Below are 27,992 nucleotides of genomic sequence, written 5' to 3'. Positions count from 1 at the left end.
AAACGTGTTTAGTATCTCCAGGCCTACAAGCTCTTTAGAATATCTGCATATTTAAATATATATATATAAAATTAAAAACAGTTGAATAAATCAAATATAAACCATCATAATAAATCCATGATTTATTTTCGGCAGGTCTAAAGAAACACTATGATGTGAAGTAAATGTATTTCAGAAGAACAGAATATGAGTTGTCCTGCTGTATGTTAATCTGGTTATGGGCCATTCCATTAGGCTGTAGGCTTCTTCATTTAGCAGACTAGGTAAGTTTATAAGTCATTACTTTGTAGTTAGAAGAATATAACTGAATTGATCTGAATAAAATGGATATCTTTCCCGTTCTAGAGCCCAGTGTGTATGAAGTGACTTATGTTCCGTGTAAAAGTGATCATTTGAAACGGGTCCTATATGATCTATAGTTATTTGGTAACTTGTCTTGTGAATGACAGAAGCCATGGAATGTCTTAGAAATCAGAGCATACGGTTCATTAGGAAACATCTACAACCTTTTTCCTCACCAAGCAACACACAGTACTCCATAATAACAAAGCGAAAACAGGTTTTTAGACAGTTTTGCAAAAAAAAAAGATCCTTTTTCCATTGATCATCCTTGAGATGTTGTATAACTTGATTGGAGTCCAACCTGTGGTAAATTAATTTGATTGGACATGATTTGGAAAGGCACACACCTGTTTATATAAGGTCCCACAGTTGACAGTACATGTCAGAGCAAAAAAAAACAGGATTGTGTCGAGGCACAGATCTGGGGGAAGTGTATCAAAAAAATGTCAGCAGCATTGAAGGTCCCCAAGAACATAATGGCCTCCATTATTATTATTATTATTCTTAAATGGAAGAAGTTTGGAACCACCAAGTCTCTTCCTAGAGCCGGCTGCCAGGCCACACTGAGCTCCATAGTTCCTCTGTGAAGATGGGGGAAACTTCCAGAAGGACAACCATCTCTGCAGCACTCCACCAATCAGGCCTTCATGTAAGAGTAGCCAGATGGAATCCACTCCTCAGTAAAAGGCACATGACAGCCTGCTTGGAGTCTGCCAAAAGGCACCTAATGACTCTCAGACAATGAGTAACAAGATTATCTGGACTAATGAAATCAAGATTGAAGTCTGTAGGCCTGAATGCCAAGTGTCACATCTGGAGGAAACCTGGCACCATCCCTACTGTGAAGAATAGTGGTAGCAGCATCATGCTGTGGGGATGTTTTTCAGCGGCAGGGACTGAGAGACTAGTCAGGATCGAGGGAAAGATGAACAGAGCAAATTATAGAGAGATCCTTGATGAAAACCTGCTCCAGAGCACTCAGGACCTCAGACTGGGGCGAAGGTTCACCTTCCAACAGGACAATGGCCCTAAACACACAGCCAAGACAACGCAGGAGTGGCTTCGGGGATACGTCTCTGAATGTCCATGATTGGCTCAGCCAGAGCACAGACTTGAACCCGATCGAACATCTCTGAAGAGACCTGAAAATAGCTGTGCAGCGACGCTCCCCATCCAACCTGACAGAGCTTGAGAGGATCTGCAGAGAAGAATGGGAGAAACTCCCCAAATACAGGTGTGCCAAGTTTGTAACGTCATACCCAAGAAGACTGGAGGCTGTAATCGCTGCCAAAGGTGCTTCAACAAAGTAATGATTAAAGTGTCTGAATACTTACTTATGTAAATGTGATATTTACGTTTTTACATTTGCAAACATTTCTAAAAACCTGTTTTTGCTTTGTCATTATGGGGTATTGTGATGTCATTATGGGTATTGTGATGTCATTATGGGGTATTGTGATGTCATTATGGGGTATTGTGTGTAGATTGAGGAAAGTTAACAAAATATGGAACAAGTCAAGGGGTCTGAATACTTTCCGAAGCCCTGTTTATAGGCAGCATGATGTGACTGTAGGCTATTGATGATTTGAGAAAGCCCTGTTTATAGGCAGCATGATGTGACTGTAGGCTATTGATGATTTGAGAAAGCCCTGTTTATAGGCTGCATGATGTGACTGTAGCTATTGATGATTTGAAAGCCCTGTTTATAGGCATGATTGATGCTATTGATGATTTGAGAAAGCCCTGTTTATAGGCTGCATGATGTGACTGTAGGCTATTGATGATTTCAGAAAGCCCTGTTTATAGGCAGCATGATGTGACTGTAGGCTATTAATGATTTGAGAAAGCCCTGTTTATAGGCAGCATGATGTGACTGTAGGCTATTAATGATTTGAGAAAGCCCTGTTTATAGGCAGCATGATGTGACTGTAGGCTATTAATGATTTGAGAAAGCCCTGTTTATAGGCAGCATGATGTGACTGTAGGCTATTGATTTGAGAAAGCCCTGTTCATAGGCAGCATGATGTGACTGTAGGCTATTAATGATTTGAGAAAGCCCTGTTTATAGGCAGCATGATGTGACTGTAGGCTATTGATTTGAGAAAGCCCCGTTTATAGGCTTTATGATGTGACTGAGGCTATTGATGATTTGAGAAAGCCCTGTTTATAGGCAGCATGATGTGACTGTAGGCTATTGATTTGAGAAAGCCCTGTTTTTAGGCAGCATGATGTGACTGTAGGCTATTGATTTGAGAAAGCCCTGTTTACTGCACACGCTGTTCTCTCAAGTCATCATGTTTGTACTTCTCAATTCAATATTGACTTTACAAATATGTACAATTTAGTTTCAAGTGAGAATGACCCGTTATGAAATGGAGGGAAAATACATGTCTTCCATATGCACTCCAATAGGAATGGAGGTCATGACCCTGTTCCTGTGGCTACCCAGTACTCTGTTTGCCTTGGGCTATCCAACCCTGTTCCTGTAGCTACCCAGTACTCTGTATGTCTTGGGCTATCCAACCCTGTTCCTGTAGCTACCCAGTACTCTGTTTGCCTTGGGCTATCCAACCCTGTTCCTGTAGCTACCCAGTACTCTGTTTGCCTTAGGCTATCCAACCCTGTTCCTGTAGCTACCCAGTACTCTGTTTGCCTTGGGCTATTCAACCCTGTTCCCGTAGCTACCCAGTGCTTAATTATGCGAAACCAAATTAAGTCTGTTCGGGAACATCGATAGTAACATGTTTTATCATGACAAAATGTATTTCATTAAAATGTTGACAGCCCCTCTCTCTGCATGCCGGAGAAAGGAGAGAGAGGAGGACATGGAAACGTCACGGTGGTGGATTTCTGTAGCTAAAGGTAATAGTGTCACCCTAATCATTATTAAAATAAAATGCCCCGTTTACGAGACTATTCAAAATTAAATACAAATTCACTAGAAATGTATTCATAGCCCCCCCCCCTCCACCACACAGTCAATGAACCAACAGCATAGCACAGTCAATGAACCCCTCCACCACACAGTCAATGAACCAACAGCATAGCCCCCCTCCACCACACAGTCAATGAACCAACAGCATAGCCCCCCCCCCCTGCACAGTCAATGAACCAACAGCATAGCCCCCCTCCACCAGTCAATGAACCAACAGCATAGCCCCCCTGCACAGTCAATGAACCAACAGCATAGCCCCCCTGCACAGTCAATGAACCAACAGTCAATGAACCAACAGTCAATGAACCAACAGCATAGCCCCCCTGCACAGTCAATGAACCAACAGCATAGCCCCCCTGCACAGTCAATGAACCAACAGCATAGTCCCCCCTGCACAGTCAATGAACCAACAGCATAGCCCCCCTGCACAGTCAATGAACCAACAGCATAGCCCCCCCCCCACAGTCAATGAACAATGAACCAACAGCATAACCAACCCCCCACCACACAGTCAATGAACCAACAGCATAGCCCCCCCCCACCACACAGTCAATGAACCAACAGCATAGCCCCCAGGTCTACAGTTCTCTCCCAGACTCATGGAGAGATCATTTGTAGCATAGCGGAAGGTAACCAGTCCATCCACTATGTAACCAGTCCATCCACTATGTAACCAGTCCATCCACTATGTAACCAGTCCATCCACTATGTAACCAGTCCATCCACTATGTAACCAGTCCATCCACTATGTAACCAGTCCATCCACTATGTAACCAGTCCATCCACTATGTAACCAGTCCATCCACTATGTAACCAGTCCATCCACTATGTAACCAGTCCATCCACTATGTAACCAGTCCATCCACTAGGTAACCAGTCCATCCACTAGGTAACCAGTCCATCCACTAGGTAACCAGTCCATCCACTAGGTAACCAGTCCATCCACTAGGTAACCAGTCCATCCACTAGGTATAAGAATACAGCCTACTCTAACACATTCTAGTAATCCCCTTATAGGTTAGACCAATTATGTACCAAAGACAAGTTGTTATTATTATTTATTTGGTATTTTTGCTATATTTGATTGTTTAAGTAAACAACTCACTTGTACATATGAGTATGAATAAATACATTATTATACTAAGAATTATTAACGTGCCACCTCTTATTCTACTCGCTACTCGATATACTATGTACTATATAGTATATATACTATATATACTACTAACAGCATGTTTAGTAGTATTGCTCAGTGACTGGCCTATAACAGCATGTTTAGTAGTATTGCTCAGTGACTGGCCTATAGCAGCATGTTTAGTTGTATTGCTCAGTGACTGGCCTATAACAGCATGTTTAGTAGTATTGCTCAGTGACTGGCCTATAACAGCATGTTTAGTTGTATTGCTCAGTGACTGGCCTATAACAGCATGTTTAGTTGTATTGCTCAGTGACTGGCCTATAACCGCATGTTTAGTAGTATTGCTCAGTGACTGGCCTATAACAGCATGTTTAGTAGTATTGCTCAGTGACTGGCCTATAACAGCATGTTTAGTAGTATTGCTCAGTGACTGGCCTATAGCAGCATGTTTAGTTGTATTGCTCAGTGACTGGCCTATAACAGCATGTTTAGTAGTATTGCTCAGTGACTGGCCTATAACAGCATGTTTAGTTGTATTGCTCAGTGACTCAGTGACTGGCCCAGCATGTTTAGTTGTATTGCTCAGTGACTGGCCTATAACAGCATGTTTAGTTGTATTGCTCAGTGACTGGCCTATAGCAGCATGTTTAGTAGTATTGCTCAGTGACTGGCCTATAACAGCATGTTTAGTTGTATTGCTCAGTGACTGGCCTATAACAGCATGTTTAGTAGTATTGCTCAGTGACTGGCCTATAACAGCATGTTTAGTTGTATTGCTCAGTGACTGGCCTATAACAGCATGTTTAGTTGTATTGCTCAGTGACTGGCCTATAACAGCATGTTTAGTAGTATTGCTCAGTGACTGGCCTATAGCAGCATGTTTAGTTGTATTGCTCAGTGACTGGCCTATAACAGCATGTTTCAGTAGCAGCATGTATTGCTCAGTGACTGGCCTATAACAGCATGTTTTAGTTGTATTGCTCAGTGACTGGCCTATAACAGCATGTTTAGTAGTATTGCTCAGTGACTGGCCTATAGCAGCATGTTTAGTAGTATTGCTCAGTGACTGGCCTGGCATGTTTAGTTGTATTGCTAGTGACTGGCCTATAACAGCATGTTTAGTAGTATTGCTCAGTGACTGGCCTATAGCAGCATGTTTAGTAGTATTGCTCAGTGACTGGCCTATAACAGCATGTTTAGTAGTATTGCTCAGTGACTGGCCTATAGCAGCATGTTTAGTAGTATTGCTCAGTGACTGGCCTATAACAGCATGTTTAGTTGTATTGCTCAGTGACTGGCCTATAGCAGCATGTTTAGTTGTATTGCTCAGTGACTGGCCTATAGCAGCATGTTTAGTAGTATTGCTCAGTGACTGGCCTATAGCAGCATGTTTAGTAGTATTGCTCAGTGACTGGCCTATAACAGCATGTTTACAGCAGCTCTGCACTGTCTGACAACTGTTAAATAGGAAGCAATGGCGTCTAATGAAGATACACACCTCCCAATGTATTTACCGGTCAATCAGATCGAGTCGTCGTCGTCCACACACACACACACACACACACACACACACACACACACACACACACACACACGGGCTTTATTTCAGACCTAAACACACACACACAATCCTTCAACATCCCACAGGCTTTATTTCAGACCTAAATGTGCCCCGGCAATCCTTCAAACGATCCCACAGGTGATGTCTGGGTCCTGGGCTTGGCGTGGTTAGACGTGTTCTGTGGTTGGAGGCGGCTTATGGTAGAGAAATGAACATTCAACTCTGGTGGATATTCCTGCAGTCAGTATGCCAATTGCATGTCCCTCAAAATTGTATACATCTGTGGTGTTGTGTGACGAAACTGCCTCTTGGTGTCCCCGGCACAAGGTGCACCTGTGTAATGATAATGCTGTTTAATCAGCTTCTTGATATGCCACACCTGTCAAGTGGTTGGATTATCTTGGCAAAGGAGAAATGCTCACTAAAAGGGATGTAAACAGGGTGGGCCTGGGAGGGCATCGGCCCACCCACTTGGGAGCCAGGCTGTGCCCCTGGCCAGTCATGTCAAATCCATAGATTAGGGCCTAATGAATTTATTTCAATGGACTGATTACTTTAAATGAACTGTAACTGAGTAAAATCGTTGCAAGTTTCTTTTTAGATTTTTGTTCAGTATAGTAATATTCTGGCCAATCTGAACCCAGCCATCCCATGGTGCATTGTGTTGTCTGGTTCCTGTTCAGGCAACAGTGATAATGGAAGGTTGTACAAGACTGAATCTTTTTTTTGACAAACGTTGGATGTTTGACTTTGCAACGTGGGATTGTAACAATGTGTTGGAGGCCTGAGTTAGTAAATACTGTGTCAGCACAGAAACAGTGCTCTCCTGAACCTCCTGGGCTGTGTCCCTAAGGGCGCCCCATTCCCTATATAGTGCACCCCTTTTGACCATGGGCATTAGCGCTTCGAGCTCCATTAAGCATCAGATGAGCTGTTAAGCCCGTTTTAGACACAGTTTGAGTGACAGTGGCGATGCCCCCCCCCCCCCCCCAAACAGACAAGATGGTTGATGGTCTTGTCGGGCCCCGACTCGGGGTCTTGTCCCTATATAGTGCACTACTTTTGACCGGGGTGGCACCCTGTTCCCTATATAGTGCACTACTTTTGACCAGGGTGGCACCCTGTTCCCTATATAGTGCACTACTTTTGACCAGGGTGGCACCCTGTTCCCTATATAGTGCACTACTTTTGACCAGGGTGGCACCCTGTTCCCTATATAGTGCACTACTTTTGACCAGGGTGGCACCCTGTTCCCTATATAGTGCACTACTTTTGACCGGGGTGGCACCCTGTTCCCTATATAGTGCACTACTTTTGACCGGGGTGGCACCCTGTTCCCTATATAGTGCACTACATTTGACCAGTGTGGCACCCTGTTCCCTATATAGTGCACTACTTTTGACCAGGGTGGCACCCTGTTCCCTATATAGTGCACTAATTTTGACCAGGGTGGCACCCTATTCCCTATATAGTGCACTACTTTTGACCAGGGTGGCACCCTGTTCCCTATATAGTGCACTACTTTTGACCAGGGTGGCACCCTGTTCCCTATATAGTGCACTACTTTTGACCAGGGTGGCACCCTGTTCCCTATATAGTGCACTACTTTTGACCAGGGTGGCACCCTGTTCCCTATATAGTGCACTACTTTTGACCGGGGTCAATAGAGGATAGGATTTCATTTGGGACGTACCCTCTGAGTCTGTCAGCTGTCTGTCATGTTAACATCTCCAGCCTGTCACTGTGATTTAATGAGTCCCTACGCAAATCTGGAGCATCATTTTATCAATCTGAGAAGGGTGAGGAGGAGAGGGGTGAGAGAGGGGAGTGGAAAAAGCAAGGGGAGGAGAGGGAGGGATGGAGGAGAGGGAGGGATGGAGGAGAGGGAGGGATGGAGGAGAGGGAGGGATGGAGGAGAGGGAGGGATGCAGGAGAGGGAGGGATGCAGGAGAGGGAGGGATGGAGGAGAGGGAGGGATGGATGGATGGAGGGGAGTTGAGGGAGGGATGGAGGAGAGGGAGGGAGGGATGGAGGAGAGGGAGGGATGGATGAGAGGGAGGGAGGGATGGATGGAGAGGGAGGGAGGGAGGGATGGAGAGGGAGGGAGGGATGGAGGAGAGGAGAGGGGAGGGGGGATGGAGAGGGAGGGAGGGAAGGAAGGAGAGGGAGGAGTGGAGGAGACTAAGTAGAGGGAGCCAGTCGGGTTCAGATTGTCTTGATTGATCATGAAGTCTTTATATTTAGCTGTGTTTCAGAAACATGAGGACTGACTGGGAGGACTGACTGGGAGGACTGACTGGGAGGACTGACTGACTGGGAGGACTGACTGGGAGAGATGAAACCTAGTAGACATAACTACAGACCCCCCCCCCATCCCCACTGTAGTCCAATAGAAAAAGTCTGTAGATCTCCAGAAGGAACACACTTAATACTGTTTGATTCTAGCGTGGGCCTTTGTAACTTTTACCTCAGACACCTGAACCAGGCCTTCACAGTTCTGTCTGAAGTGGAGCTTTTCAGCTTGACATAGTGGGGTCTTTTGCACAGAAATAAAACATAAAAACAAATCCCCAATTCCAGTCGGTTAGAGATCGTCTTACCAGACGACGTGGATTTGTAAATCCCCCAGGGAGCCTGACACACACACACACACACACACACACACACACACACACACACACACACACACACACACACACACACACACACACACACACACACACAGAGCTCGTTGTTATCCCGATCTGCTGGAACTATGCCGTGAATCTCAAGTCAAACTGCTCTCCCTGCCGGTGGTACCGAACAACGCCTCATCGCTCTCACACACACACACACACACACACACACACACACACACACACACACACACACACACACACACACACACACACACACACACACACACACACAGAGCTCGTTGTTATCCCGATCTGCTGGAACTATGCCGTGAATCTCAAGTCACACTGCTCTCCCTGCCGGTGGTACCGAACAACGCCTCATCGCTCTCTCTCACACACACACACACACACACACACACACACACACACACACACACACACACACACACACACACACACACACACACACACACACACACACACACCCCACCACTTCAGAGGTGTGATATCAGATAAAGGCTCTGTCAGTCTGTCCTGGAGGCTCTCAGGTCATATACACAGTTTGATGATCATCTTACACACACACACACACACACAGACCCTCGCTGTGTTTCCCTGGCTACTGGTTTATGTCTGCTTACTGAAGTCTGTGTGAATAGTGCTGACTAACACGGGTTCTTCTCCTCTAGGGAGGTTATAACATTAACCTCTTTCCTCCTCAACACCTGTCTAACTGGCCTGTTCTCCTCAACACCTGTCTGACTGGCCTGTTCTCCTCCTCAACACCTGTCTGACTGGCCTGTTCTCCTCCTCAACACCTGTCTGACTGGCCTGTTCTCCTCCTCAGCACCTGTCTGACTGGCCTGTTCTCCTCCTCAACACCTGTCTGACTGGCCTGTTCTCCTCCTCAACACCTGTCTAACTGGCCTGTTCTCCTCCTCAACACCTGTCTAACTGGCCTGTTCTCCTCCTCAACACCTGTCTAACTGGCCTGTTCTCCTCCTCAACACCTGTTTAACTGGCCTGTTCTCCTCTTCAACACCTGTCTAACTGGCCTGTTGTCCTCTTCAACACCTGTCTAACTGGCCTGTTCTCCTCCTCAACACCTGTCTGACTGGCCTGTTCTCCTCTTCAACACCTGTCTAACTGGCCTGTTCTCCTCCTCAACACCTGTCTGACTGGCCTGTTCTCCTCCTCAACACCTGTCTGACTGGCCTGTTCTCCTCCTCAACACCTGTCTGACTGGCCTGTTCTCCTCCTCAACACCTGTCTGACTGGCCTGTTCTCCTCCTCAACACCTGTCTGACTGGCCTGTTCTCCTCCTCAACACCTGTCTGACTGGCCTGTTCTCCTCTTCAACACCTGTCTAACTGGCCTGTTCTCCTCCTCAACACCTGTCTGACTGGCCTGTTCTCCTCCTCAACACCTGTCTGACTGGCCTGTTCTCCTCCTCAACACCTGTCTGACTGGCCTGTTCTCCTCCTCAACACCTGTCTGACTGGCCTGTTCTCCTCCTCAACACCTGTCTAACTGGCCTGTTGTCCTCTTCAACACCTGTCTAACTGGCCTGTTCTCCTCCTCAACACCTGTCTAACTGGCCTGTTCTCCTCCTCAACACCTGTCTGACTGGCCTGTTCTCCTCTTCAACACCTGTCTAACTGGCCTGTTCTCCTCTTCAACACCTGTCTAACTGTCCTGTTCTCCTCCTCAACACCTGTCTAACTGGCCTGTTGTCCTCTTCAACACCTGTCTAACTGGCCTGTTCTCCTCTTCAACACCTGTCTAACTGGCCTGTTCTCCTCCTCAACACCTGTCTGACTGGTCTGTTCTCCTCCTCAACACCTGTCTGACTGGCCTGTTCTCCTCTTCAACACCTGTTTAACTGGCCTGTTCTCCTCCTCAACACCTGTCTAACTGGCCTGTTCTCCTCTTCAACACCTGTCTAACTGGCCTGTTCTCCTCCTCAACACCTGTCTAACTGGCCTGTTCTCCTCCTCAACACCTGTCTAACTGGCCTGTTCTCCTCCTCAACACCTGTCTGACTGGCCTGTTCTACTCTTGTTAGTTACTATCGGTCTCTTACAACCGTTAATCTTTGGAGTCAGAAGACGAGCCTTCTTCTTCCTTACATTTTCTGCCCAGTGACTGCACCTTTTTTAATGACATTTGGATGGTCTAGTGTGGTGAGATGTGTGTTACCTATATACTACACTACTGTTGATGTACACTACCCATAATGCAGCCATGGCCAGTGTTCATTGCGGATGTACAAGTCTGTGTTTCACCCCTGTAGATGTAGTAAGTCATCATACTGTGTTTCACCCCTGTAGACACACACACACTAATTAGTGTGTTATCTATGTGTGGGTTACGGAGCAGTATGCTTGGGCTGTCCAGACTTCACGGCTTACATCAAAAGACAGTGGCTCCCGCAACACATCAGCCTTAATCAGTGTCATGTACACACACACACACACACACACACACACACACACACACACACACACACACACACACACACACACACACACACACACACACACACACACACACACACACACACAAGTACACACACACACACAAGTACACACACACACACACACACACAAGTACACACACACACACACACACAAGTACTCACACACTCTCAGGCGCTCTCTCTGGGAGATCTGATGACTGGGCGGGTATCCATTAACTCTGTCGACAGGCAGTGGCTGGTACACACCAAACCAGGAAAATATAGCCTTTCCTCTTCCACCAGGCCAGCTGTACAGTTCATCTCACACACACCACCCTGTAGCACATTAAAATGCTGCTGTGTCAGTAACTGTAATATGGTGAATTGGCATTTCCTGTGTGTCCCCTGAAAGGTCATGGAAGACTGGCTGTGGTTGGGCACACACACACACACACACACACACACACACACACACACACACACACACACACACACACACACTCTCTCTCTCTCCAGTGTCCAGACTCTGCCTGTGTGTCCTAGTCTAACCCCATCTCTCTCTCTCTCTCGGTCTCTCCAGTGTCCAGACTGCCTGTGTGTCCTAGTCTAACCCCATCTCTCTCTGTCTCTCCAGTGTCCAGACTGCCTGTGTGTCCTAGTCTAACCCCATCTCTCTCGGTCTCTCCAGTGTCCAGACTGCCTGTATGTCCTAGTCTAACCCCATATCTCTCTCTCTCTGTCTCTCCAGTGTCCAGACTCAGCCTGTAAGCAGGACCTGTTGGCCTACCTGCAGCGTATTGCTCTGTACTGCCACCAGCTCAACATCTGTAGTAAGGTCAAAGCAGAGGTCCAGAACCTGGGAGGAGAGCTCGTGGTCTCTGGGGTAAGAACTGATGTGCTTTACATGTCTAGTGGTAAGAGCTGGGTGAGTCTCTAAACGCTTTGCACACCTGGATTGTCAAATATTTGCACATAATTCGTTTTTCCCAAAACAATTAAGGTTTGTTTAGTTGGTGGTTGATCATTTTTGAAGCCAAGTTATGTCAAAACTGTAACTTGGCCACTGAGGAACATCCAATGTCATCTTGGTAAGCAACTCCAGTGTAGATTTGGCCTTGTGTTTTAGGTTATTGTCCTGCTGAAAGGTGAATTAATCTCCCACTGTTTGGTGGAAAGCAGACTGAACCAGGTTTTCCTCCAGGATTTTGCAGCTGGTTAGCTCTATATATTTGTTTTGTAATGTTGAAATAAACTTCCTAGTCCTTGCCGATGACAAGCATACCCATAACATGATGCAGCCACCACCATGCTTGAGCATATTAAGTGGTACTCAGGGGATGTGTGTAACGTCGTTCTTCGTTTGTTGAAAGAGAGTCGGACCGAAATGCAGCGTGGTGGTTACTCATGACTTTAATGAATGATCGCGATACATGAAATAACTAACTAAATACAAAAACAACAAACGGAACGTGAAACCTAATTACAGCCTATCTGGTGAACACTACACAGAGACAGGAACAAACACCCACGAAATACAAAGTGAAACCCAGGCTACCTAAATACGGTTCCCCATCAGAGACAACAAGAATCACCTGACTCTGATTGAGAACCGCCTCAGGCAGCCAAGCTTAATACTAGACACACCCCTAATCAACCACAATCCCAATGCCTACAAAAAACCCAATACGACAATACAATAAACCCATGTCACACCCTGGCCTGAACAAATAATTAAAGAAAACACAAAATACTAAGACCAAGGTGTGACAATGTGTTGTGTTTGCCCCAAACCTAACACTTTCTATTTACAGTTTTACTTTAGTGACTTGTTGCGAACAGGATGCATTTTTTGTAATATTTTTATTCTGGACATGGTTCCTTCTTTTCACTCTGTCATTTAGGTTCGTATTGTGGAGTAACTACAATGTTGTTGATCCATCCTCAGTTTTCTCCCATCAAAGCCTTTAAACTCTGTAACTGTTTTAAAGTCAACATTGGCCTCATGGTGAAATCCCTGTGAGGTTTCCTTCCTCTCCGGCAACTGAGTCAGGAAGGATGCCTGTATCTTTGTAGTGACTGGGTGTATTGATACACCATCCAAAGTATAATTAATAACTTCACCATGTTCAAAGGCATATTATTCAATGTCTGCTTTGTTTGTTAACCCATCAACCAATAGGTGCCCTTCTTTGCGAGGCATTGGAAAACCTCCCTGGTCTTTGTGGTTGAATCTGTGTTTGAAATGCACTGCTCGACAGGCACCTTTAAAGATAATTGTATTTCTGGGGTACAGAGATAATCGTGTTCAACACCACTATTGCACACAGTGAGTCCATGAAGCTTATTGTGACTTTTTAAGCACGTTTTTACTCCTGAACTTATTTAGGCCACAACAAAGGGGTTAAAATACTTATCGACTCAATACATTTCAGCTTTCAACGTTAAATTATTTTGTAAACAGTTGTTGAAACATTATTCTTGGTCATTATATGGGGTATTGTGTGTAGACCAGTGACACAACATTTTAAATTCAGGCTGTAACACAACAAAATGTAGAGTAAGTCAAGGGGTATGACTACTTTCTGAAGGCACTGTACATGCTGTGTAGTCTAGCTTTATGTTGTTATTAACACTGTACATGCTGTGTGGTCTAGCTTTGTTGTTATTAACACTGTACATGCTGTGTGGTCTAGCTTTATGTTGTTATTAACACTGTACATGCTGTGTGGTCTAGCTTTATGTTATTGACACTGTACATGCTGTGTAGTCTAGCTTTACGTTATTGACACTGTACATGCTGTGTAGCCTAGCTTTACGTTATTGACACTGTACATGCTGTGTAGTCTAGCTTTACGTTATTAACACTGTACATGCTGTGTGGTCTAGCTTTACGTTATTGACACTGTACATGCTGTGCAGTCTAGCTTTACATTGAAGCTGTACATGCTGTGTAGTCTAGCTTTACATTGACACTGTACATGCTGTGTAGCCTAGCTTTACATTGACACTGTACATGCTGTGGAGTCTAGCTTTACATTGACACTGTACATGCTGTGTAGCCTAGCTTTACATTGACACTGTACATGCTGTGTAGCCTAGCTTTACATTGACACTGTACATGCTGTGTAGTCTAGCTTTACATTGACACTGTACATGCTGTGTAGTCTAGCTTTACATTGACACTGTACATGCTGTGTAGTCTAGCTTTACATTGACACTGTACATGCTGTGTAGTCTAGCTTTACATTGACACTGTACATGCTGTGTAGTCTAGCTTTACATTGACACTGTACATGCTGTGTAGTCTAGCTTTACATTGACACTGTACATGCTGTGTAGCCTAGCTTTACTGACATTGACACTTACATGCTGTGTAGTCTAGCTTTACATTGACACTGTACATGCTGTGTGTCTAGCTTTACATTGACACTGTACATGCTGTTAGTCTAGTTATTGACACTGTACACAGCTTTACATTGACACTGTACATGCTGTGTAGTCTAGCTTTACATTGACACTGTACATGCTGTGTGGTCTAGCTTTACATTGACACTGTACATGCTGTGTGGTCTAGCTTTACATTGACACTGTACATGCTGTGTGGTCTAGCTTTACATTGACACTGTACATGCTGTGTAGTCTAGCTTTACATTGACACTGTACATGCTGTGTAGTCTAGCTTTACGTTATTAACACTGTACATGCTGTGTAGTCTAGCTTTACATTGACACTGTACATGCTGTGTAGTCTAGCTTTACATTGACACTGTACATGCTGTGGAGTCTAGCTTTACATTGTTACGAACACTATACATGCTGTGTAGTCTAGCTTTACGTTATTGACACTGTACATGCTGTGTAGTCTAGCTTTACGTTATTGACACTGTACATGCTGTGTAGTCTAGCTTTACATTGACACTGTACATGCTGTGTAGCCTAGCTTTACATTGACACTGTACATGCTGTGTAGCCTAGCTTTACATTGTGTTACGAACACCTGGCCTTCTCTCCACTGTTCCATCTGTTTTAGAGAACTGTGTTTGAGAATCCTGCTGAATGCCAATAAGAACTGGCTACCACTTGTTCTGCCTTGTTAGCCTGGGGAAACGGGTAACACATTGATTTGCCTTGTTAGCCTGGGGAAACGGGTAACACATTGATTTGCCTGGGGAAACGGGCAACACATTGATTTGCCTTGTTAGCCTGGGGAAACGGGTAACACATTGATTTGCCTTGTTAGCCTGGGGAAACGGGTAACACATTGATTTGCCTTGTTAGCCTGGGGAAACGGGTAACACATTGATTTGCCTTGTTAGCCTGGGGAAACGGGTAACACATTGATCTGCCTTGTTAGCCTGGAGAAACGGGTAACACATTGATTTGCCTTGTTAGCCTGGGGAAACGGGTAACACGGGTAACACATTGATTTGCCTTGTTAGCCTGGGTAAACGGGCAACACATTGATCTGCCTTGTTAGCCTAGGGAAACTGGTAACACGTTGATCTACAGCCCACTTCTTACATTGCTGTCATTAATTCTGCCAAATTGCTAACTACCTTTAAATGAAGTGTAAGCTGATATGTTAATTACAGAAATAAAACAAACATGGAATACAGGATGGTATAATTATCAACATATCCGATGAACTACCGTGTAAATGTGCTCCAATAGTCAAAGCATCTCATTTCCACGTTCTGCTACCTCGCACCACTGGTGGGAAACGTTCTCCATTCTCACACTGTAGGTAAACGTTAAGATACCTTCATAGAAAATGACTCGAGTAAAAGTGAAAGTCACTCAGTAAAATACTACTTCAGTAAAAGTATTTAGTTTTAAATATACTTAAGTATCAAAAGTAAAATGTAAATTCTTTATATTAAGACGGCACGGGGGGGGGGTGGTTAGGTCAGGGGCACACTCCAAAACTCATATATCATTTACGAAGAGTTTGTGTTTAGTGAGTCAGAGGCAGTAGGGATGACCAGGGATGTTCTCTGTTTAGTGGGTCCTCCAGATCAGAGGCAGTAGGGATGACCAGGGATGTTCTCTGTTTAGTGAGTCCTCCAGATCAGAGGCAGTAGGGATGACCAGGGATGTTCTCTGTTTAGTCAGTCCTCCAGATCAGAGACAGTAGGGATGACCAGGGATGTTCTCTGTTTAGTGAGTCCTCCAGATCAGAGATAGTAGGGATGACCAGGGATGTTCTCTGTTTAGTGAGTCCTCCAGATCAGAGACAGGGATGACCAGGGATGTTCTCTGTTTAGTGAGTCCTCCAGATCAGAGGCAGTAGGGATGACCAGGGATGTTCTCTGTTTAGTGAGTCCTACAGATCAGAGGCAGTAGGGATGACCAGGGATGTTCTCTGTTTAGTGAGTCCTCCAGATCAGAGACAGGGATGACCAGGGATGTTCTCTGTTTAGTGAGTCCTCCAGATCAGAGACAGGGATGACCAGGGATGTTCTCTGTTTAGTGAGTCCTTCAGATCAGAGGCAGTAGGGATGACCAGGGATGTTCTCTGTTTAGTGAGTCCTCCAGATCAGAGGTAGTAGGGATGACCAGGGATGTTCTCTGTTTAGTGAGTCCTCCAGATCAGAGGCAGTAGGGATGACCAGGGATGTTCTCTGTTTAGTCAGTCCTCCAGATCAGAGGCAGTAGGGATGACCAGGGATGTTCTCTGTTCAGTGGGTCCTACAGATCAGAGGCAGTAGGGATGACCAGGGATGTTCTCTGTTTAGTGAGTCCTCCAGATCAGAGACAGGGATGACCAGGGATGTTCTCTGTTTAGTGAGTCCTCCAGATCAGAGACAGGGATGACCAGGGATGTTCTCTGTTTAGTGAGTCCTCCAGATCAGAGGCAGTAGGGATGACCAGGGATGTTCTCTGTTTAGTGAGTCCTCCAGATCAGAGGTAGTAGGGATGACCAGGGATGTTCTCTGTTTAGTGAGTCCTCCAGATCAGAGGCAGTAGGGATGACCAGGGATGTTCTCTGTTTAGTCAGTCCTCCAGATCAGAGGCAGTAGGGATGACCAGGGATGTTCTCTGTTCAGTGGGTCCTCCAGATCAGAGGCAGTAGGGATGACCAGGGATGTTCTCTGTTTAGTGAGTCCTCCAGATCAGAGACAGGGATGACCAGGGATGTTCTCTGTTTAGTGAGTCCTTCAGATCAGAGGCAGTAGGGATGACCAGGGATGTTCTCTGTTTAGTGAGTCCTCCAGATCAGAGACAGTAGGGATGAGGGATGTTCTCTGTTTAGATGAGTGACCAGGGATGTTCTCTGTTTAGTGAGTCCTCCAGATCAGAGGCAGTAGGGATGACCAGGGATGTTCTCTGTTTAGTGAGTCCTCCAGATCAGAGACAGTAGGGATGACCAGGGATGTTCTCTGTTTAGTGAGTCCTCCAGATCAGAGACAGTAGGGATGACCAGGGATGTTCTCTGTTTAGTGAGTCCTCCAGATCAGAGACAGGGATGACCAGGGATGTTCTCTGTTTAGTGAGTCCTCCAGATCAGAGGCAGTAGGGATGACCAGGGATGTTCTCTGTTTAGTGAGTCCTACAGATCAGAGGCAGTAGGGATGACCAGGGATGTTCTCTGTTTAGTGAGTCCTCCAGATCAGAGACAGGGATGACCAGGGATGTTCTCTGTTTAGTGAGTCCTCCAGATCAGAGACAGGGATGTTCTCTGGGATGACCAGGGATGTTCTCTGTTTAGTGAGTCCTTCAGATCAGAGGCAGTAGGGATGACCAGGGATGTTCTCTGTTTAGTGAGTCCTCCAGATCAGAGGTAGTAGGGATGACCAGGGATGTTCTATGTTTAGTGGGTCCTCCAGATCAGAGGCAGTAGGGATGACCAGGGATGTTCTCTGTTTAGTGAGTCCTCCAGATCAGAGACAGTAGGGATGACCAGGGATGTTCTCTGTTTAGTGAGTCCTCCAGATCAGAGACAGTAGGGATGACCAGGGATGTTCTCTGTTTAGTGAGTCCTCCAGATCAGAGACAGGGATGACCAGGGATGTTCTCTGTTTAGTGAGTCCTCCAGATCAGAGGCAGTAGGGATGACCAGGGATGTTCTCTGTTTAGTGAGTCCTACAGATCAGAGGCAGTAGGGATGACCAGGGATGTTCTCTGTTTAGTGAGTCCTCCAGATCAGAGACAGGGATGACCAGGGATGTTCTCTGTTTAGTGAGTCCTCCAGATCAGAGACAGGGATGACCAGGGATGTTCTCTGTTTAGTGAGTCCTTCAGATCAGAGGCAGTAGGGATGACCAGGGATGTTCTCTGTTTAGTGAGTCCTCCAGATCAGAGGTAGTAGGGATGACCAGGGATGTTCTCTGTTTAGTGAGTCCTCCAGATCAGAGGCAGTAGGGATGACCAGGGATGTTCTCTGTTTAGTCAGTCCTCCAGATCAGAGGCAGTAGGGATGACCAGGGATGTTCTCTGTTCAGTGGGTCCTCCAGATCAGAGGCAGTAGGGATGACCAGGGATGTTCTCTGTTTAGTGAGTCCTCCAGATCAGAGACAGGGATGACCAGGGATGTTCTCTGTTTAGTGAGTCCTTCAGATCAGAGGCAGTAGGGATGACCAGGGATGTTCTCTGTTTAGTGAGTCCTCCAGATCAGAGACAGTAGGGATGACCAGGGATGTTCTCTGTTTAGTGAGTCCTCCAGATCAGAGACAGTAGGGATGACCAGGGATGTTCTCTGTTTAGTGAGTCCTCCAGATCAGAGGCAGTAGGGATGACCAGGGATGTTCTCTTGATAAGTGTGTGAATTGGACCATTTTCCTGTCAAAACGTAATGAGTTATTTTGGGTGTCAGAGAGAATGTATGGAGCAAGCCTGCAAAAATATAAATAGTAAAGTACAGATACCCCCAAAAATGACTTAATTAGTACTTTAAAGTATTTGTTCTTAAGTACTTTACACCAGTGCCTCAAAGTAACCTTGGGTTTCATCCACCATCTCCTACCTTAAAAGAATCTTAGAGTGCGTTCCAAATGGCACACTATTTCGTATATAGTGCACTTCTTTTGACCAGAGTCCATACTACTCAGGTCAAAAGTAGTGTACAACACAGGGAATAGGGTGTCATTTGTGTCAGCGCTCTAAAGTAGACAGAAGACTTGACTTTTTGAAACTAAACTTTTTAACTAAGCTAATATTTTCACTTAGATTTCCTTCCGTGAGTTGAGAACCGTTTTACCCCTTTAGTGAGTCGTATTATAAACTAAACATTTCATCCTCCTTTCTGCTCATTTCACTTTTTCAATTAAATTAAATTAAAGTCATCCACTGGTTCCTTTTCTCAATTTCAAAGCAAATCTGTAATTTAATATTTCTTAGCCTCATTAAATAACTGGATTTAAACTTAATACCCCAATAAATTGCTTCCCTTTTAACTAATGATTCATTCCCTTGCCTTGTATAATTTACAGATGGTGTTTGATACAGATAATAACAGAATAAAGAAGTAAAAAATAATAATAAATAATAAATAACAGCTTTATAAAAGTATTTGTTTGCATCACAGGTTGACCCCCTAATTTTCTGAGTGCACTTCGTTTGACCAAGGCTCTGGTTATAAGTAGTGTGCACTATATGGACGCAACCTTAATATAAATAGTGTTCCCTTCGCTGTTTCTTTTCCTGTTTCTTTTCCTGTTTCTTTTCCTGTTTCTTTTCCTGTTTCTTTTCCTGTTTCTTTTCCTGTTTCCTTTCCTGTTTCCTTTCTCCGTTTCCTTTCCTGTTCTCTCTTCAAAGAGACTTGTGTTCCAAAATGCCTTTCCTTTCTCCCAGTTGCTTTGTCACTGGCTTAAATGGATACTTGGGGATTTTTGACTAGCAGTTACCAAAGACATCTGGTCATTGCGCTAGTTTGAAACTTCCTTCAGGCTGCACACAGAGACATAAACATCCATGCGTTCATTTGACTCTGGGGGGGGGGGGGATGGATAAAGGGCTTCATTGCCAAAATCCTAAAGATCCTAAAGATCACATTCCTAAAAATCCTAATCCTCCCTTTAAGATAACATCCTGCCAGAAGTTATTAACTTCTTACTTTTTAGGAACAGCCTTAAACCCGCTCTCCAATCCGCCCTCGCAGCATCTCGTTTCCCTACTCCTCCTCTTGTCCTGTGGATCTGAAACACAGTGGTAGTGTGAGTCCCAGTTGGCACCCTATTCCTTATAGTGCACTACTTTTGACCAGTGAATCACATAGTGAGTGTAGGGAATAGGCTTCCATTTCAGACACTCCCAGTTTATTCCAACAATAGCAGTTTCTACCTGTGTTCCAAATGGCACTATACACTTTAAAATGCATTACTTTTTACCAGGTCAAAGCTATGATCCCTGAGTTGATGTCACTTGTTAAATCCATTTCAATCCGTGTAGATGAAGTGGAGGAGACTGGTTGAAGAAAGATTTTTAAGCCTTGAGACAACTGAGACAATGATTTGATTGACAAAAGATTGAAGCACCTTTTGAAAGAGTTGTATGGTAGTAGGTGCCAGGCGCACCGGTTTGTGTCAAGAACCGCAATGCTGCTGGGTTTTTCTACGCTCCACAGTTTCCCGTGTGTATCAAGAATGGCCCACCACCAAAAGGACATTCAGCCAACTTGACACAACTGTGGGAAGCATTGGAGTCAACATGGGCCAGCATCCCTGTGGAACGCTTTCAATACCTTGTAGAGTCCATTCCCCGGTGAATTGAGGCTGTTCTGAGGCCCTGGTTCGGCTCCAGACTCATTTGGGTGCGTTTGTTAATTCACCATCTCAAATTAGAGCAACGCCTCTGTCCTTCAGTGGAACAGCAACCACCTGGGACCTCGTGCAGGAAGCGCTCACATTTTAAACAGTGAAGCTCAATTGTCTCTACTTGATTCCCTATAATCCTTCCCTGCTTCTCTAAATGTATTGGAGAGAGCCAGAGGGGAGGAACATAAACATTTAGGGATTTGACAATAAGGCCCTTTATCTTCCCAGGGTCAGATGAACTTGTAGATAGCGCTTTTATGTCTCGCTGTGTGCAGTTTTAAAGGAAGTTGCTAACTAGCGCTAGCGCGATGACTGGAAGTCTATGGGGTATCTGATAGCATTCTTCTTGTCATTACGCTAACACTAGTTAGCATTGGCTCACAAAACTACCTCCTTCATACTGGACACAGAGACATAAATGTGCTATTCGCGAGTTCATCTGACTCTGGGAAAGTAGTTAGTGTCCATTTTAAGATCTTCTCCTCCAATGTATTTGGAGAAGGTGTTGAAAGCTATACAATTAACATTAAATTAAGGTTCACCCCTGAAAGACAAGGAAGGAAGTTCTTCATTATGCATTTGTACCTGACTGTCACTGACTCTACTCTTTCCCCCTGTTGCCCCAAGGTTTCAGGGGAACATAAAACCAAACCAAACTAAAACCATAAATGTTTGATTTTCTTTTCAGTGCATTAATTTCTTTAACTTTTCTTTGGCTTTATTTATTTAACTTTTATTTTGATTCTGATATTTAACATACAAACCAACAAACCATCGGACAGTCAGACAGTACACCGGCAAGCCTGAAGACCACAGCTAAGATCTCTTTTGTTCTCTTTCCTCTATCGTTCCAGTGCTTTACCCTGCAACAGACCCTCTATCGTTCCAGTGCTTTACCCTGCAACAGACCCTCTATCGTTCCAGTGCTTTACCCTGCAACAGACCCTCTATCGTTCCAGTGCTTTACCCTGCAACAGACCCTCTATCGTTCCAGTGCTTTACCCTGCAACAGACCCTCTATCGTTCCAGTGCTTTACCCTGCAACAGACCCTCTATCGTTCCAGTGCTTTACCCTGCAACAGACCCTCTATCGTTCCAGTGCTTTACCCTGCAACAGACCCTCTATCGTTCCAGTGCTTTACCCTGCAACAGACCCTCTATCGTTCCAGTGCTTTACCCTGCAACAGACCCTCTATCGTTCCAGTGCTTTACCCTGCAACAGACCCTCTATCGTTCCAGTGCTTTACCCTGCAACAGACCCCCTCTATCGTTCCAGTGCTTTACCCTGCAACAGACCCCTCTATCGTTCCAGTGCTTTACCCTGCAACAGACCCCTCTATCGTTCCAGTGCTTTACCCTGCAACAGACCCCCTCTATCGTTCCAGTGCTTTACCCTGCAACAGACCCCCTCTATCGTTCCAGTGCTTTACCCTGCAACAGACCCTCTATCGTTCCAGTGCTTTACCCTGCAACAGACCCTCTATCGTTCCAGTGCTTTACCCTGCAACAGACCCCCTCTATCGTTCCAGTGCTTTACCCTGCAACAGACCCCCTCTATCGTTCCAGTGCTTTACCCTGCAACAGACCCCTCTATCGTTCCAGTGCTTTACCCTGCAACAGACCCCCTCTATCGTTCCAGTGCTTTACCCTGCAACAGACCCCTCTATCGTTCCAGTGCTTTACCCTGCAACAGACCCCTCTATCGTTCCAGTGCTTTACCCTGCAACAGACCCTTAGTTCCAGTGCTTTACCCCAACAGACCCTATCGTTCCAGTGCTTTACCCTGCAACAGACCCCCTCTATCGTTCCAGTGCTTTACCCTGCAACAGACCCCTCTATCGTTCCAGTGCTTTACCCTGCAACAGACCCCCTCTATCGTTCCAGTGCTTTACCCTGCAACAGACCCCCTCTATCGTTCCAGTGCTTTACCCTGCAACAGACCCTTATCGTTCCAGTGCTTTACCCTGCAACAGACCCTCTATCGTTCCAGTGCTTTACCCTGCAACAGACCCTCTATCGTTCCAGTGCTTTACCCTGCAACAGACCCTTATCGTTCCAGTGCTTTACCCTGCAACAGACCCCCTCTATCGTTCCAGTGCTTTACCCTGCAACAGACCCTCTATCGTTCCAGTGCTTTACCCTGCAACAGACCCTCTATCGTTCCAGTGCTTTACCCTGCAACAGACCCTCTATCGTTCCAGTGCTTTACCCTGCAACAGACCCCCTCTATCGTTCCAGTGCTTTACCCTGCAACAGACCCCCTCTATCGTTCCAGTGCTTTACCCTGCAACAGACCCCCTCTATCGTTCCAGTGCTTTACCCTGCAACAGACCCCCTCTATCGTTCCAGTGCTTGTTATTTAATTTACATTTTTAAAAATGCTTGGTTGCATTTCAAAACATGAATATCTCATAAATGCTGTATGATGGCACGAACTAATAAATAATTGATACTGGTAGTCTATATACGTTTAGAATTATAGGCCTAAGTAAGTTACGGTATTAAGACTAAACAGGAAGGGCTCTTAGGCCTAAAGCTTGGTGTTTATACAAGGATACTATATACTATATATACCAAGCCTACTAATAACAATACTACTTATTATTAGAATGACCATCACAACAATAATTGTAATAACAAGGAGATGAAAGAAAAGGAGGGTATTGGAGCTGAGGGCTTGGGAGCTGAGGGCTTGGGAGCTGAGGGCTTGGGAGCTGAGGCCTTGGGAGCTGAGGGCTTGGGAGCTGAGGGCTTGGGAGCTGAGGGCTTGGGAGCTGAGGGCTTGGGAGCTGAGGGCTTGGGAGCTGAGGGCTTGGGAGCTGAGGGCTTGGGAGCTGAGGGCTTGGGAGCTGAGGCCTTGGGAGCTGAGGGCTTGGGAGCTGAGGGCTTGGGAGCTGAGGGCTTGGGAGCTGAGGGCTTGGGAGCTGAGGGCTTGGGAGGAGGCTTGGGAGCTGAGGCCTTGGGAGCTGAGGCCTTGGGAGCTGAGGCCTTGGGAGCTGAGGCCTTGGGAGCTGAGGCCTTGGGAGCTGAGGCCTTGGGAGCTGAGGCCTTGGGAGCTGAGGCCTTGGGAGCTGAGGCCTTGGGAGCTGAGGCCTTGGGAGCTGAGGCCTTGGGAGCTGAGGCCTTGGGAGCTGAGGCCTTGGGAGCTGAGGCCTTGGGAGCTGAGGCCTTGGGAGCTGCGTGTGACAAACAGGTGCTGCTAGATTACAATATCATTCTTCTGCCTGTTTGGAACACTAAGTAATCTGTCTGTTCTAACAAAAATCAATTGTGAAGCATTTTTATGTTATTTTTATTTAACTAGGCAAGTCCTTTAAGAACACATTTTTATTTACGGCCTTACCGGGGAACAGTGGCTTTAACCACCTTGTTCAAGGGGCAGAACGACAGATATTTTTTATTTACCTAGTCAGCTCAAGGATTCGATCTTGCAACCTTTTCAGGTTACTGGCCCAACGCTCTAACTGCCAAGACTACCTGCCACCCCTCATTACAGCATAACAGAGATTAAAAACAGACCAATCTGTGAAATTATTTTGTCCGTCACGTTGCATGAAGCTTGTTGCTCACAGAATCAGTAGGCTATTAAACAAAGGCAACCGAAGCAAGTAGAGATATATAATGGAGGATTTATTAAGCCAGGCACATTTAACAGTTAGGTTATTGATTATAGACCCAATTAACTTGGTTTCCTCTATCCGCAATTAGGCTAAGGCCAGGGCTGTTTCCTCGTCTCTGCTGCTGCTGCCTCCTCCGCGTTGTTCTCAATCTCAATATGCTGGTTTATTTAGTAATTATGCACATAGCAACATAGGAAAAAAGGCAGCAATGATTTCGTCCACTGAGACGGGCTTCAATCAGACAGGTGCCATTTTTTTCTTCTAGTGATTGCTCAACTAAAATAAATCTTGCTTGACCAAACAATCGACCAGTCGACTAAATGGGATCAGCCCTAGGTCTTATGTAGCAAAATGTGATTTTTTAAATATTTTTTTTGTACATTCTTTAAAAGTAGAGATTTAGAAATAGAAAATGGTTTATCATACATTGCAGTTGAGGAACAATAAGAAGGTAATTATACTTTAAAAGTCGATAAACTTGTAACCCCACATTTTGAGAAAATGGCCCTCGAATATTTTTTGGTACCTACTGGAGAGCTCTTCCTTGTCGACACCCACCCAGCATTGTTCACACCCTCCTAATCCTTAGCCCCACCCACCTCATTAAGGATTCACATGTGAGGCCATGTGCTAAACAGAGTGAGGTAGTGTAGTAAAACAACCAGAGATTTTGAGACTAAAAGTGGTGAAAATAGTAGCAAAAAGTAGTTTATCTAGTCCTTGGCCTTTATCCTAATCTGACTTTGGTGCAGGTCCTGTTGTTCTTCACATTACAAACTCTGGTAAATGCACTATATCAAATACAATATAAGTTGATTTGTCACGTGAACAGGATACACACGGTGTAAACAGTACAGTGAAATGGTTACTCTAATAATAGCAATATCACAAATAGAAAGTGTCCAGATGAAAATATTGTATCGATATTTTATAATTATTAGATGATTCTTACCCAGACACAGTTGTCTAAATTGATGGGTCATGTGAAAGAAATGCTATAATCACCTCCCAGCCACAGACTAACGTTCACTAGCTAGCTAACAGGCTAACGTTCACTAGCTAGCTAACAGGCTAACGTTCACTAGCTAGCTAACAGGCTAACGTTCACTAGCTAGCTAGCACAGGCTAACGTTCACTAGCTAGCTAACAGGCTAACGTTCACTAGCTAGCTAACACAGGGCGTTCAACGCTAGCTAACATGCTAACGTTCACTAGCTAGCTAACAGGCTAACGTTCACTAGCTAGCTAACAGGCTAACGTTCACTAGCTAGCTAACAGGCTAACGTTCACTAGCTAGCTAGCACAGGCTAGCGTTCACTAGCTAGCTAACAGGCTAACGTTCACTAGCTAGCTAACACAGGCTAGCGTTCATTAGCTAGCTAACATGCTAACGTTCACTAGCTAGCTAACAGGCTAACGTTCACTAGCTTGCTAACAGGCTAACGTTCACTAGCTTGCTAACTGGCTAACGTTCACTAGCTTGCTAACAGGCTAACGTTCATTAGCTAGCTAACAGGCTAACGTTCACTAGCTAGCTAACAGGCTAAATAAATGCTATAATCACCTCCCAGCCACATCTAGCTAAGTGGATGAGTCACTACTGTCTAGACATGTTCATTAAATACAATAGATGGCTGTAATCTCCCAGCCATACATCTAGCTAAGTGAATGGGTCATGTAATCATCTGGCGAAGTGGAGTCTTTTGTTTAGACATGTAGCTAGCTAGCTAAACAATGAATCACAATTCCCAACCCATACAGTACTAGCAATACAAACTGATCGTCATAGCTAGCCACCATACATGAATCTGCAGGTAGGTTCAATGTTAGCTAGCTAACATTAGGCTGTAACTAGCAATGCAAAATGGCTGTCTGATATACAACTGATATTACTACACAGATCATACGCGTAACGTTAGCTAGCGAGCTAGCAGGCTGACGTTCCCTAGCAACCTAACAGTAAGCCTTGCAGTGAAAACGACTTTCTGATCGAATTAGAAACGTATAATGTCTGAAATGGTACTCTTACCCATTAAACATGGATGCATGCTTCACTGGAAACATTTTGACTCTGTTTTTGTTTTGTAGTTACAGTTTGTTTGGCCCACTTTGTGTCAAGTCACTCCGGTTCACACTGAGCGTAGTAGTAGTAGTAGTAGTAGTAGTAGTAGTAGTAGTAGTAGTAGTAGTAGTAGTAGTAGTCCGGCACAACCTTTTCTCACTGATCTTTGTCTTTGGCACCTGATTTATAATAACAAGACAGCAATGTTGTTGAGAGCAGTTATTCAGTTATACCCTGTTCACCACATGGTCAATCTGCTGCATGGTATACCCTGTTCACCACATGGTCAATCTGCTGCATGGTATACCCTGTTCACCACATGGTCAATCTGCTGCATGGTATTCAGTTATACCCTGTTCACCACATGGTCAATCTGCTGCATGTTATACCCTGTTCACCACATGGTCAATCTGCTGCATGGTATTCAGTTATACCCTGTTCACCACATGGTCAATCTGCTGCATGTTATTCAGTTATACCCTGTTCACCACATGGTCAATCTGCTGCATGTTATTCAGTTATACCCTGTTCACCACATGGTCAATCTGCTGCATGGTATACCCTGTTCACCACATGGTCAATCTGCTGCATGGTATACCCTGTTCACCACATGGTCAATCTGCTGCATGGTATTCAGTTATACCCTGTTCACCACATGGTCAATCTGCTGCATGTTATACCCTGTTCACCACATGGTCAATCTGCTGCATGGTATTCAGTTATACCCTGTTCACCACATGGTCAATCTGCTGCATGTTATTCAGTTATACCCTGTTCACCACATGGTCAATCTGCTGCATGTTATTCAGTTATACCCTGTTCACCACATGGTCAATCTGCTGCATGTTATTCAGTTATACCCTGTTCACCACATGGTCAATCTGCTGCATGTTATTCAGTTATACCCTGTTCACCACATGGTCAATCTGCTGCATGGTATACCCTGTTCACCACATGGTCAATCTGCTGCATGGTATACCCTGTTCACCACATGGTCAATCTGCTGCATGGTATTCAGTTATACCCTGTTCACCACATGGTCAATCTGCTGCATGTTATTCAGTTATACCCTGTTCACCACATGGTCAATCTGCTGCATGGTATACCCTGTTCACCACATGGTCAATCTGCTGCATGGTATACCCTGTTCACCACATGGTCAATCTGCTGCATGGTATACCCTGTTCACCACATGGTCAATCTGCTGCATGTTATACAGTTATACCCTGTTCACCACATGGTCAATCTGCTGGATGTACAACAGTCACCCGGCTGCGGCCTTGTCCTGCTCTGAAGCCTTTACCCCGAGGCTCTATCATGTTGCACTTGACTTCTACAGTTCCAACTATTAACGTTCAAGTTCCCTCTCTCCCTTTTCCCTTTTACAGGAGGTTTCCCAAGCATTCCTAGAGAGCCAGGTATTCCCAACCTTCAGATACAGTACAGTAACACTCAGGCTGCAGCCCAAACACCAACCTATTCCCTATTATAGTTGCACTACTTTTGA

General features: G+C 45.2%; 2 protein-coding genes across 4 annotated transcripts in view; both read left to right on the top strand.

Moving 5' to 3' along the window:
* Positions 1-27,992, top strand: part of LOC123993760 (catenin alpha-1-like) — a 263,702-nt gene that overhangs the window by 233,747 nt on the left and 1,963 nt on the right. The window contains 2 exon segments of the mRNA XM_046296236.1: positions 11,801-11,935; positions 27,874-27,903. Coding sequence (XP_046152192.1) covers positions 11,801-11,935; positions 27,874-27,903 — 165 coding nt within the window.
* LOC123993762 lies at positions 25,755-27,867 on the top strand. Of its 3 annotated transcripts, none has more exons than XM_046296240.1 (2): positions 25,755-26,786; positions 26,914-27,867. In XM_046296240.1, the coding sequence occupies exons 1-2, from the start codon at positions 26,784-26,786 to the stop codon at positions 27,835-27,837; spliced, it is 927 nt and encodes a 308-aa protein (XP_046152196.1). In that variant the 5' UTR covers positions 25,755-26,783; the 3' UTR covers positions 27,838-27,867. The 3 variants fall into 3 exon arrangements, with proteins under 3 accessions (XP_046152196.1, XP_046152195.1, XP_046152194.1); XM_046296239.1 differs by having other exon boundaries at positions 25,755-26,823; positions 26,959-27,867; XM_046296238.1 differs by having other exon boundaries at positions 25,755-26,823.

This window comes from Oncorhynchus gorbuscha, linkage group LG13 (genome assembly GCF_021184085.1).
Source record: "Oncorhynchus gorbuscha isolate QuinsamMale2020 ecotype Even-year linkage group LG13, OgorEven_v1.0, whole genome shotgun sequence".
NCBI classification, from domain to species: Eukaryota; Metazoa; Chordata; class Actinopteri; order Salmoniformes; family Salmonidae; genus Oncorhynchus; species Oncorhynchus gorbuscha.
The sequence above is the reverse complement of the archived record's forward strand: the minus strand, read 5'-3'. Positions and strand labels throughout refer to the sequence as shown.